Source organism: Cervus canadensis, chromosome 4 (genome assembly GCF_019320065.1).
Source record: "Cervus canadensis isolate Bull #8, Minnesota chromosome 4, ASM1932006v1, whole genome shotgun sequence".
Classification (NCBI taxonomy): domain Eukaryota; kingdom Metazoa; phylum Chordata; class Mammalia; order Artiodactyla; family Cervidae; genus Cervus; species Cervus canadensis.
In genome coordinates this window covers 29,630,996-29,644,324 of record NC_057389.1, presented here as the reverse complement: position 1 = coordinate 29,644,324, position 13,329 = coordinate 29,630,996, and the positions used below count along the sequence as shown (strand labels likewise).

At 45.1% G+C, this 13,329-nt stretch overlaps 1 protein-coding gene across 3 annotated transcripts in view; it reads left to right on the top strand.

Moving 5' to 3' along the window:
* The window catches only part of TENM2 (teneurin transmembrane protein 2), a 1,360,160-nt gene that overhangs the window by 1,255,611 nt on the left and 91,220 nt on the right, over positions 1-13,329 (top strand). For all 3 annotated transcript variants that reach the window (XM_043464766.1, XM_043464768.1, XM_043464767.1), the window contains one exon: positions 9,478-9,688. In XM_043464766.1, coding sequence (XP_043320701.1) covers positions 9,478-9,688 — 211 coding nt within the window. The remainder of the gene's footprint in view (positions 1-9,477; positions 9,689-13,329) is intronic.

The window sequence follows — 13,329 nt, the reverse complement described above, 5'->3', positions numbered from 1 at the left end:
TGTGCTGAAATGCACTGGCTTTGGGAGGCTCCGGGAGCACAAGGACAGAGGCTCTGAGCCAATGTGCTCGTTTTGATGGTGCAGTTTGCATTAGGCCTGACCACCCCAAGCCTGTGTTTTATAAGATGGTCAGTAAAGCATGGAGCTATCACTTGTGACTGGGGAGTAGATGAAGGTTTGGCTGGTCCTTCCTAGGGGAGAATCCCCAAACCTAGAGCCCTGTGTTCTCCTGAAGTGCTTCCCAACTAGTAAGACACTAGACTGTTGGCATGGAGATGCTCCAAGCCAAAAAAGTGCCCATGGTCAGGAAATACTGCACACTCCACTGCAACAGTAAAGATTCCTAATGCATAGTCGCTCAACAAAGGCTCTGAGAAATCCTGCTGTGATGAAACCACTTTACCTTTGTTTAACCAGCACCCTCCAGACTGTCTTGACTTCAGACCCTCCTGTCCCACCTCACTCTCTATTTTAGGGAACCCCTGTTACTCTCCCCCAGGAGGCACAAGTTGCCTGAGGGTGAGTTGTGCGGCTGTGGATATCTGAAAGGTGTTTTCAGCCATTCAGAGCAGGGGGGTCTCAAGCTCTAGTGAGCAAAGGAATCATGCAGGGCATTTTCTTTAAAATGCAGATTCCCAGTTTCCACTCTCAGGAATTCAGTAGGTGTGGGTGAGATAACGATCAGTGTTTCAACATCACTGAGCTGATTCTAGGACAGGAAATCAGGGAGCAGAACCTGACCATCAGCACTTTGGTGCCTGATTTATAGAAGTACGTGCTCAGAACACCAGCGTCAGCATCACCTGGGAGCTTATAAGAAATGCAAGCTCTCAAGTCCCAAACTCTAAAACTACAGAATTAGAATCTACATTTTAACAAGTTCCCCCAAGTGATTCTGATGCTGGTTAAAATCTGAGAAGCTTTGGTTTTAAAGGGTTTGGTTGATAGTGTTTGTTTTTGTTTTCTGTCCACTTGTTTTATTTTTGATGAAGAATCATTCCCCCCACGCCCCCCCCCTAAAAAAAAGAAAATTAGACACACATTTCAAGTTCATTGCCATAAGATTTCTACCATCCCTCACCTCCCATCCCCATGCATATGGAGTCAACCAGATGCCCCAGTAGCTTCAGGGTAAACCAGAATCCTATCAAAAAGAGGTTTTACCTGGATTATATCACTGCCTTCAGTAGCAGTGCCTGGGTTTTCCTAGGCAGTCATTGCTTTCCTTCCCACATCCATCCCGAAGACCAGGAAAGCCAGCAAAGGAGCTCTTAGTGGGGGCCTCCACTCTGCCAGATTGGACATGACGGATCTCCCACTGCTAAGTTATAAGAAAAGCTGGAAGGTGCTTTGGGGGAAAGGATCCCAGGCCTTGGAATTCAGAGACCGACAAAAAGAGTTGACAGGAAGCAAGAGGAACACTTCCAACAGGCCTTCCAGAAGGAATGCAAATACAATTTTACTTCTTGCAATGTTTGAGAATGGCGGTTGCCCCATGGGGGGAGAGGCGAGATGCCTGCCGAACGATGGTCCATCAGGCAGCCAGGGTATTAATGGCAGGTGAAACCTTCCAAATGAGCACCCTGTCAGCCAATCTATTGCTTTAAAAGGTTGGCAGTGCGGGAGACCTAACAGAGGCAATGAAGAACTAATCTCATATTGCCAGGTTAAATCAAGTCAGCCTTGCCTGTGCCTTTCACTTCTTAGTTACATCAAGCTGGAATACTTTCAATTATCCCTCACTTCCAACTTGTCAGCAGGCATTGGGTAAAATGCAAATAGAACAGTGCCCTTCCCTGGTGGAGAACAGGAAATATCATTAAAAACAGCCTCCACCGTTTATTGAGCTCTTCCTCTGTGTTTAGTGCAGGGCCTTCATCTTCTCATTTCACATGGACCATCTTAGAGCATCTCCCTGATCCTTGGTGACATAGGTGCTATTAAGTCCACTCTGTGGCTGGGAACACCAGAGTCACAGGAGGTCACCTGCCGTAGCTAATGAATGAATGATAGAACAGGTTTTAAAACCAGACCATTCTGACTCTAAAGCCTGTATTATTATGTTATTTGTTTAACTAGGATAGGAGCCCAGTGCTTCTCTGGACAGTGGTTCCCTGAGCTTTGGAGTACCTGCCTTAAAATTTTGTAAGTGCTGTCCCAGTGGCAGAGACTGGCCAGGATCAGCAATGCAGGGCCCTCACCTGGACTAGGACCCTCAGGAGCCCTGGGTCCTATTTCTCCCTTTCACGTGCTCTTTGACCCTCTCCCCCTCCTCACCTTCACCCCCACGCATGTACAGTTGACCAGATACCCTAAGACGTTTGGAGATTTGCATTTCTGAGTTATCTCAAGGTCCAACACCCAGCCTTGATACCAGAGAGCAGAGTGGTGAGTCAGTTGCTCCTGCTGGCTGAAGGAGTGTTTCTTCTGCAAGTTTATGTAAGATCAGGCTGCCAGAATAGTTCTGATATGCTGATCTGGGTAACTCAGATTGTTTACCCAGATATAGGCCTGGCAGGAAAATATTAGCCAGGGACTCCATACACTTTCAGCATGGTCCTGTAAGAGCTCACCTTAAAACAAAATAACTCCCAAGGCAAGTCAAATCCTATGGCTGCTGTATTTCTTTTTTCCCTCAAGAACCCCTTTATGTGTCTGGCTAGAATTCAGGAGCCTTTGGCCTCTGCCAGCCTGCAGTGGAGGCTGCTTTCCAGCACCCCCCTTGCTCCCTCTTCATGTCCATCACGAAAAGCACACAGTGCAGGTCTCCTTCTTGCCCAACTTGTCACCTCCTTCCTTCTCACCACTGCTTCATTCATTCCCCCCTCCTCTCCATTATTCGGGTGATCTCAAAAACTGCCCTAGGATTTATTGGATTCACTACGTGGATTCCCTGTATTTTGGGGGGGGGGGAAATTAGAACATGACAAGTACCGCACTCTTTATGGGAAATAGACCTATATGATGCCACAAAGACTCGAAGGAAAGAAGTAGAAATGATTTGGAAGCACGTAGTAGGTTACTTGGATAGGAAATGGCTACCCACTCTGGTATTCTTGCCTGAGAAATCCCACGGATAGAGGAGACTGGCAGGTCATTGTCCATGGGGTCACAAAGAGTCAGACACAATTTAGCAACTAAACGCAACAGCAGTAGGTTACTAGGTGCTCTTATTTAATCCTCCCAATGCTCCTGTGAGGTCATCATCATTGTCCACAGCAGCAGCATCACCATTATCATCATCATCATGCCTACTTTGTACTTAAGGAAGACAAAACACAGAGGTGATTATCTTGCCCCAAGTCAATCTGTTAGCAAATACATAAAGTGCATAATCTTAAATATACACCTTGATGAATTTTTATTGACATAATCACTTGTGTGGCCAAGTGAATAAGATAATCTAGAAAATTCCCAGAACCTGAAAGGTCCTCTATATTCTTTTCCAGGCAATACTTCCCTATAAAGGTGACTACAATTTCTAACGTTTCTACTATAAGTCATGAACTTTGCCTGTTCTTGAACATCTGATAAATGAAAGACTATGTAGTCTTGAAAGCTGGTGTTTTAACCAGTCCACCCTACTGAGTGGGAAAGGTAGATTTGGTGGTTGGTGGTGCCTCTCGTCAAACCATGATCTGGAAAAAGTGGGGCTCGTTTTTCATGAGCTGCCGACCAGTTCCCAACCCCGTGCTGCCTACAGACACTAGCAGAGTTTATCCGTGGCACCTGAAGTGAATTGTGGGAGTTGATTTGTGCCACCCTGTCACAAAATAAAACTGAGAAAAGTAAATTTGGATCTTCCTCTGAAGCCTTTAATACCCACGAAAGCCAGAGAGTTCATGCAGGTCGTTGAGGGAGTCACTTGCATACCAAGCTGCAAGGAACAAAAGGCGCCAAGAACAGACCTAAATGCCTCCATTCGGATTCTCCCAAAGCTGCCCAGTTTACAAAGATCAAAGAGGAAATGAGATAACTCTTGTCTCATTCCTGGAGACTTCACTTCCCTACAGAAGTGATGCATGGACTCAAGCAGCCTTCCCCAGACAGAAGACAGGTGCATGTTTCAGCCAACTTGGAAATACCGTTGTTTACTATAGCTTCTCTGTAGCCTCTCTATTCGCCCGTGGCCCCTGTCCCCCTGAGAGTAGCAGCGCTGTTAAGTGTTCAATGAAGGTTTTGAGGTGAAATCTCTGGACTGTTGAGGAGCTCCTTAAAAAGCCTTGCAGAGCAAACGAGGCAGCAGCTGGGAACAGCTGGCAGCAGCCCGCAGCCCGCCCAGGTGTGCCACCTGTACGCGTGGCAAACAGCTGGAGGGGCCCGAGTCTCACCGGTAAACAGTGTGGTCCTTAGCAGCCGTCACTGCAGACAGCGAGTTCCCGAGCATCTTGCTTCTCATGTTGATTCCTTTTTCAGATGTTCATTTCCACCAGCCAGACTCTTCCTCAGCTATAGGGCAGACAAGCCTTCAGAAGTGATTAAATCTCGCCGCTGCTCATGCCTTCCCGCTTAATGAGTGTCCACCGCCCTGTCTTCAGGCTCCCTTTGGGAAGGAAGCATCTCCTCCTTCCGATGATGAAGAAGACAAGGAGTGGTGATCTCATCGGTTGCCTCTTTCTGCTTTTTCTCCAAAGCTGTTTCTTGACCACTCAAAGAATTTACTTAGCTTCTCTGAGCCTCAGTTCCAACTTATAGGATGGGCGTTTTTCTGAGTACTTGGTACAGTAGGTACTCCTCCAAGTCCTGAATATGGAACGACTGCTTTCATCCTCCCAACAGTGCTTGTCATCATCTTCTTCATTTTGTAGCTAAGAAAGCTGAGGCACAGAGCACTTAATTGTCCACGGTCAGCAGATGGGTAGTAGCTACTCTGAGATTCAAACCCAGACACCCCGATCCAGAGTCTGCAGCTTAAGGGTTCTATTTTTCTGCTTTGTAGGGTTGCCATAAGGATATAAATCAAGAATATATGTAAATCCTGTACAGCCTATAGCATTTATTATTACCATCAATTATTAACTTATCCCTATTTGAAAACATAGCATTCTTGCCCAACTGCAACCTACCCATGACTGACTCTAATCGGGGGACACTCATTTCATTTATTTCTTTATATCCCAGCTTTTATCTTTTGAAAAAGTGGAAAACTTCAGAGAGTTTCTGGTTATGGTAATTCCTATCATGCAACATATACTGTATTGTTCAGTCCCGAAGTCATGTCCAACTCTGCAACCCCGTGGACCATAGCATGTTCTGTCCTTCACTATCTCCTGGAGTTTGCTCCAACTCCTGTCCATTGAGTTGGTAATGCTATCCAACCACCTTATCCTCTGTCCATATATACTGTATGCCTGACTGGTATTATATCTGTCCATTCCCCATCATATGATCCTATGATATATGCATTGTTATCACTCAGTTTTAAAGGCAGAGAAATTGAGTTTCAGCCAGGAAAACTTTGATTTTAAACTTTTAAACTTTTTCTTTCTAAGCTGACACAGCCAGGGACTAGAGGAATTCACAGTCCAGGTTCTTACCTCCATGTAGACACTGTGCAGACTTTTGGCTTCTTATCGTGAGAATGCCAATCCAAAGCTTTCCATTTAGCATTAACCTGATTTTAGTGTCATGTTGCCAGAACTGTTATGCAAGATTCTCTCTGATTTTCTTTGTCAAAAGCAATACAAAGAATGCCTCACCTACCATTCCCAGAAAATTTCTCTCTGTCCATATTTCTCTGAAATGGCTATTCCCATTAGCATACAATGTCTGTGTGTGGCATACAGCCAGAACTTTTCTTTGCTGTGTTTTCTAACAGAAAGCACCTAGTTAGTACTCCGCAGCCACATCTTGCAGAGTGGAGTAAATAAGAATGTTTATGAAGCAGACGTAGGACCCGGCTGTGAGCTGATGGGGAAGGCCTGGGTCAAACTTTCCCATAACCGCTGAGTCAGAACGGGGCCCTTTTCGAAGACTCTGCAAACCTCTCTCACCAGGAGAAAGCCAAGCAGACAAACAAATAAGTAGGCAGATAAATAAAAAAATAAATCATCCAATGTCATGCCGGGGCCGAGCCGCTTTCGCGCCCCTGTTGAATGGAGATGTCGGCAGCCTCTCAGGTCCTGAACTGGCAATTCAGAACAGTTTGATTGCCTGCTTGATTGTTTGCAAGATAACTGCAAGATTGTCAGTGACAGGGTAATTTACTGAAGATTGCCATGTCAGACTCCATGCGAGGGGCTTGCTGGCATAAAGATGCGCTTCTCGTGACTGACAGGCCGCGGGGAGATTGGAGTGCCAATTTCAAGTTCACAGTGTCGTCTGCAAGTGTTTGGCGGCTGCAGCCCATAATCACGAAACATGATGAGGTCATTACAGGCGTAACGTATGCTCACACTTAATAACGGCTAGAACACCAAATGCATAATGTCTGGAGCAGGTAAGTGTAAATATGTAGAGGACATCATTTATATCCTTTTTATTTTAAGCATTTGCCATCTGCTATTGCTGATGTGTTTGTAGGACATTTCCTGCTGCCAGACGGACCCTTGAATAAAAAGCCCAGAGTCAACAAAAACAGGGAGGAAATTTGAGGTCCACACTTTTGAAGCAGTCACAGATCCGGAAGGAGTAGCAGACTCGAGGGGGCTGGGAGAAGAATCTTAACAGGAAAGACTGTCTTAAGTTATTATTTGATCCCGACGCGAGGCTCTCAAGCTGCTTGTACAGAGTGGGTGGTAGAGGGTTGAGGGTGGGAGGGGTCACATTCCCGGCTTTGGGAGGAAAAGACCACCAGAGATGGATGGAACTCCTAATGGGAAGAGGCCGGTGGCCTTAAAGAAATCTATAGTGCTAATAACAGTGGGTTTCTTCTACCTGAGAACTTTCTGCAGCGGCTGAATGAAGCACTGCCAACATATCTCAGCAGGATATTTTTAAATCCAAAGCAGGCGTTCCGTGGTGGATTCCTTCTGTCGAGTGAGGGCAGTCCATGGAAGGCGATGTTACAGGAAGAATACTTGGCTTTTTTTTTTTTTCTATTCTTCTTTCATATTCTACCAAGGGCGCTGGGAGGCATCATTCTGCTGCTGAGATATGAGTCTCCAGCCCCGTTTCTTAGGTCTGAGATTTGCGGAACTCTGGGGGGTACCTGATTCAGCCAGCATGTCGGACAGAGGTACTCATAGCCATGACTCTGAAAGTCTCTAAATTTCAAGCATGTGTGCCTGCTCACCCTCCTGTGTCTGCACTTCCAGGAAATTTTGTAAATCTAAATGTGTTACGAGACACCCGAGCAACATTTGCCCATGTGGAAGATGAGAGGCTAGTTTTAGTAATTTAAAGCCGAGCAGAACACACAACCTCCTAATTTGTTTGTTTGCTTAAAAAGAAAGTAATGCATTAAAATCATTGTACATTAATTGCTAAATTACAGTGGAACTTGGGTGAAATTATATATTTCAATTTCATTAGCGGAACCAAATGTAAAGGGTAATGCCAAAAAATTACATTGTAGTGAATTTAACGCACACAGCCAGGCCTCTGATTCAGCGCTCCAGTTCAAGTGTTCATCAAGTCACAGCCCGGGATTGGAGTGCATGTTTTTATGATGCTAATTATGGCCCCCAAATGCCTCGCTATCAAATCAAGGAGGTGTAAGCAAGTTACTCTCCAAGCTCCTACACTGTGTATTCAATCAACTCCCAGCAGAGTGAAGAAGGACTGGCTAACTAATCCATTCTAATAGGAATTCCACGGCGTAAACACTGCCCTAAACATTCCCATCCCCATTCCTAACAGACATGTGGAGAATGGGAAACAGTCATTTATTCACTCAACAAACATTTATTGGGTCCCGATTCCACGTTGACACTAAGCAAAGCATCAATATAAAAATGAATGTGACACTGTCCTTCTTTTCAAAAAGCTTGTTTTCCAGACAGGAAGGCAAGCAGACAGAAATAGATAATTCTAGTACAAGGAAGTTAGCGTGAACAGTGGTTTCTAATATTTCTGGTGCATTAGAATCACCTGAAAATCATTTTAATATGCAGATTCCAGAACCTACTCCTGGAGGCTCTGCCTGGGGAGGTCTGGGGTAGGCTGTTGATTCTCCCCGTGGGATTTTGATGTAGAACCATTCTCTGAGAACCTCAGATTCAGGAATACACAGAACAAGAATACCTACCCTAGCCATGGACATCATCAGGAAGGCTTCCTGGAGGTGGCCACACCTAGTGTGAACCTTCAAGGATGAGTCATATCCATTTCCTCCTCTATACTGTCAGCTCCTTTAGGACAGACACCATCATTCTTTGTTTCCTGTTTTATTTTCAGAACATGAATAGCATTCAAATACTTGTTGAAGGGTAGATGACTAGGAGGGTTTCCCTGATGGCTCAGACAGTAAAGAATCCACCTGCAATGCGGGAGACCTGGGTTCTATCCCTGGGTTGGGAAGATCCCCTGGAGGAGGGCATGGCAACCCACTCCAGTGTTCTTGCCTGGAGAATCCCCATGGACAGAGGAGCCTGGCAGGCTGCAGTCCATGGGGTCGCAAAGAGTCAGACATGACTGAGTCACTAAACGCAAATGACTCAGGAACGGGTGAAGCAGCAGGAATCTAGGCAAATAAATCAGAATGTTCAGAGTCCTGCAGCTATGGCAAAGGCAGCTCCAGAAGCAATTGGGTAAACTAATGGCTTAGTTTGTGGATACTCATGCCAGAGCCGTATCTCCACATTTCCTGGAAAATGTCACTCATCACCCCCGGTGCTCCCACTAGTCAGCACCACCCTCTCTGGCTTAGAGGAAGTGGGGATGGAATGCTTTTCTCCACTGAAGCAGGATTTAAGGAATCCCACGCATTTTGATGATTTGCATACCCATTAACATGGGTCCCTGAAATCTAGCAACAGGTAATTTTTTTGTGCTATGTTGTTTAAAAGCAAAGTGTTAGTTTTTATTGCCAGAAAAAGTAGAAATACAAAAGTTTTAATACAAGATAGAAAAAGAAAGAGACACACTAATCTACTACCTGGGGATAACCATTTGTCAACATTCTCAACAACTTCCTTTCGGTCTTTTATTTATATTGGAAATATACCAGGCTTGTTGTGGGAAACTTGCCTGGTCAGGCCTTTGGGAAGGGTCGGGGCTGGTTGGGACAAAGATGTTGACATCTCAAGGTCTTTCCTGGAGGTCCAGTGGTTAAGAATCTGCCTTGCAATTATCCTTAACCACTGGATCACACATGCTATAGAGCAGCTAAGGCCACACGTGGCAACTACTGAGCCCTGATGAGCTAGAGAGTCTGCAGGCTACAGCGAAAGAAACGAAGATCCCACGTGCTACAACTGAGGCCCAATGCAGCCAAATTAATTAATTTTTTAAAAAAAGAAAAAAAGGTGCTAGCATCTCAGAGCAGCTTTGTGCTGTGAAATCTGCTGACCCCTGGCTTTGTCTCTGCCCTTCCAGATGGCCTGGTGGACTGCCTGGACCCTGACTGCTGCCTGCAGTCAGCCTGTCAGAACAGCCTGCTCTGCCGAGGGTCCCGGGACCCCCTAGACATCATTCAGCAGGGCCAGACAGACTCACCTGCAGTGAAGTCCTTCTATGACCGCATCAAGCTCCTGGCCGGCAAAGACAGCACCCACATCATTCCTGGAGACAACCCCTTCAACAGCAGGTAGGCGCCCTTCTGTCCCTGTAGGTGGCTGAGGTCACTGCTTCCCTTCCTGTCCAAGCAGGAGGAAGCGCTCCTGACTCTTCTGTGGGATTTGACCCTCTGCAGCCTGGAACCTGCTGGAGACCCCTGTTAACTGCCTGCTTTCTAGATCATTTTGATGATCTATTATTTTATGACATTATTGCTATTCTAAATCTCCCTGATTGTGACTTTCTGTTTGATCAACCCTGAAATATCTCATTCATTATTTTTTAATTTAGTTATTTTTCACTGAAGGATAATTGCTTTAGAGTATTGTATTGGTTTCTACCAAACATCGACATGAATCAACCATAGGTTTTTAAAGCAGTTGCAAACTCAATGACACAACTTATCATTTGTGGCGTCTTAGAGTCAGGATGATGCCAGTTGCTAGAATTTATTGAGCACCTGTGATGAGCTAGAAACTTGATGTGTATAGATTGACTCTCATCCTCATAGCCACCCCACCCCCAACGATTGTTATCTGCTAATTGCTTACTTGGTGCTAGGCATTGTGCCCAGGGAATTCCCCTTCTCATTCCAAGATGGCAGCGGCAGAGTGGATTCTCTTGAATTTACATTTGCTCTCGGTTGCTAATTTGAGGCTTCTGAGTATTCTGGAGCAAATTCTGGATTTATTTTGTAGACAACTTGGCCTCTCCTTTCCCACCAGGACAGGTTAGAGCTGTACCCTGGAGAAGAAAGCAAGGAGAAGAGTTGGCTTTGAGATGCCCACCTAGTCAGTGTCTTCTACGTGCTGTTTTTGATTCTGAGGGTAGAAGGGAGGGCAAGGAGAGGCGGCAGTCTTGTCCTCTTCAGGCCTGCCCACGCATCTCTGCTCTCACTCTGGGTCAGCCTGGATCCAGATAGCAATGGTGTCAGCAGATGTGACGACAGCAGGTGTGACCTTCTTGGGGATGCCCCACCCCATATTTGTGCCCTTTCTCATGGAGAAATAAGAACTGGGAACCTCTAGAAACTTGTCCCCATCCCCTTATTCCTCTGACAGCCTTCATCATGCCGTCTTTCTCTTAGTTTTCTTCCCCCTCACTTAGGTCTGGGCAGACCCTGAAGCAACTCAGGAAATATGCTGTTTAAGCAGGCTTCCAACTAGAGACGGACATAGCGAACTTTACATTTGAGAAGAGCCCCTGAGTCTACAAGAGATTGTCTTGGAGCCCCCCTCATTAGACTTTGGGGACGAGACACCACCACATCACAACTCAGACTCTGGTCCTCCCTGGGAGAGCCTGGTGAGGGTGGGAGTGGGGAGGTGGTGGGGGTAATGGTACAGCCAATTAATTCTGCAGCCCCTTAGAACTCCCTGGGAAGCTATGTAGCCCCAATTCATGGCAGCTCTCTGACTATGAGGGTTCTTAACGAGGTCACCTTGGGCCAGCAACTTTAGCCTCTCTCTGTTCTGGTTCCACTAAAAATAAAATAGAAGAGAAAAAAAATAATCTCAGCCCTCGCCTGTTTCAACCCTGACATCTTCTGGCTGTGTCACATTAGGCAAGTGATTTAACCTTATAAACTTTATTTTCTTGATTGGTAAAATTAAATTAGTAAGTGTAGATTATACTACACACAGTAATATTATTTTAATATGAGTAACCCTCAAAAAAAAAAATAAATAAGAGAAACCACATATCTTGGAACCAAAAAAATATTTTCTCTGCTTATTAATTCCTAGTTCTGGGGCAGAGACTGTGTTGCTATGTTTCTTTTAAATTATGGACATGATTCCCATTGCCAGGATGACAGGCCCTTGCATTAGTCCAGAAGCATTTCAGTGAGGTTTGCATATGTGTGCATGCTAAGTTGTATCTGACTCTTTGCGACCTTGTGGACTGTAGCCCTTCAGGCTCCTCTGTCCATGGGATTTCCCAGGCAGGAATACTGGAATGAATTGCTTCCAGGGAATCTTTCCCACCCACAGACCAAATTCAACCTCTGTTACATCCCCTGCATTGGCAGACAGTTTCTTTACCACTAGCACCACCTGGGAAGTCCATGAGGTTTGCATGCCATTTGATTATGCTATAAATGCATCTTTCAAAGGTTCATACTCTGTTTCAATCAGCTTCCTACTAACATTTTCTTTCTCCCCTAAATCCTTTAATTTCCTCGTATTCTTTTCATACTCTTTTTTCACTTATGCCTTAAAATTCAGTCTTATCCTCCTCACCAGTAGTTACCACTCCCAGAAGGCACCCTGAGATAGAGCCAAGAAGTTGGGGAGCAGGCAGGGACTCCAGAATTTTAGGTAGACTATACCAGCCCCAGAGATGTGGGCAAAAGAAACTTGCTTTAGAGACAGCTTCTCTGAAGCTTTGAAGGCAGCGATCAATAGCACCACCCAAATGAGCCCACACTCCAGCATGTCGGCTTGGATCCATAATTCAGAAATGCAAAATGTTACTCCAAGACATAGGTTGAAGTTCACTAAGCATGTGAATTTCAGTGCATTATCCTCTGACAAATAATGAAGGACAAAGCTCGGAGTAAAAAAGAACTTAATTCAAGACTTCTAAGAAGGCGTTTCCCCTAGATAATGGCATACAAAAATAACTAAAATGCCTTGATTCCACCACTATAATTTATAGAGCAGATCTCACTATCTAGATAATGTGATAATTGTTACACATCAATAATCATAAATAGAAATGAACTGATAGCATGTCTTAGCTGAATCTTTGCTGCGAATTGACTGCCTAGAGATGTAGGAAGCCAGCAGCAATGAAGAATTAGAAAAATAGAGGGTAAAAATCATAGGCAACTCAGCTCTCTTTATTCCTATGGCATACTGCAAAGTCTTGTGCTGCAGGAGTGATTTAAAGAAATAACAGTTGTATTAAAAAGGAGGGGGGGGGAAACTCCACCGTGGGATACATTCCCAATTTTGTTTTCTCATCACAAGAAGCTTGTACCTTGTGGTCATCAACACACATCATTGATTTTAAAATAGTGTCTAGGAAGGCCTGAAAGAAATCTTAGTCTGAGCTAAGATAAGGAAAGGGAATTGAACAAAAGAATTATTTTCATAAATTAGTTTTCCACTTTCAAAAGACTCTAGCATTGTGGTTAGAACCAGCTAAAAATGGAATTCATTTGTTAGGCAGCCAGTCGCAGACAATTAGAGCTGTCAGTGGAACAGTCTGAACCCTCCTGAGATCATCAAAGGGTCGGAGTGGAACAGTGGGGGGGATTGCTAATAGAAAGGGAGGTGCTTGGAGAGAACATCCCTCCAGTTTTCTGGTCACTTGGGATTGCAGAAGTCAGTGCTTTCCAAAAATTGAGCAGACTTAGACAAGATTCTGGCACGGAACAGGTCAGCTTTATTACCTAGTCCAGAAATTGGGAATTTCTGTCCAGGAATCTGGATGCCTGAGAACCTCTCTGCCTTCGCCAAATTGCCCAGTGGCTTGAGGGCCAACGATCCAGCTGCGGACCTGCATGGTAGGCTGGAGCCTCAGTGCAGAAGTGGAACTTCTCATTCGCCCATTTCTCTATGAACTCAGGAGAATTCAGGCGAAGGGAGACATGTGCATTCTCTCTTCATGGGTTTTGAGTAGACTATTGTAGCGTGTCTTTTTCTTTATGGGATTTCCCCAAAGGAG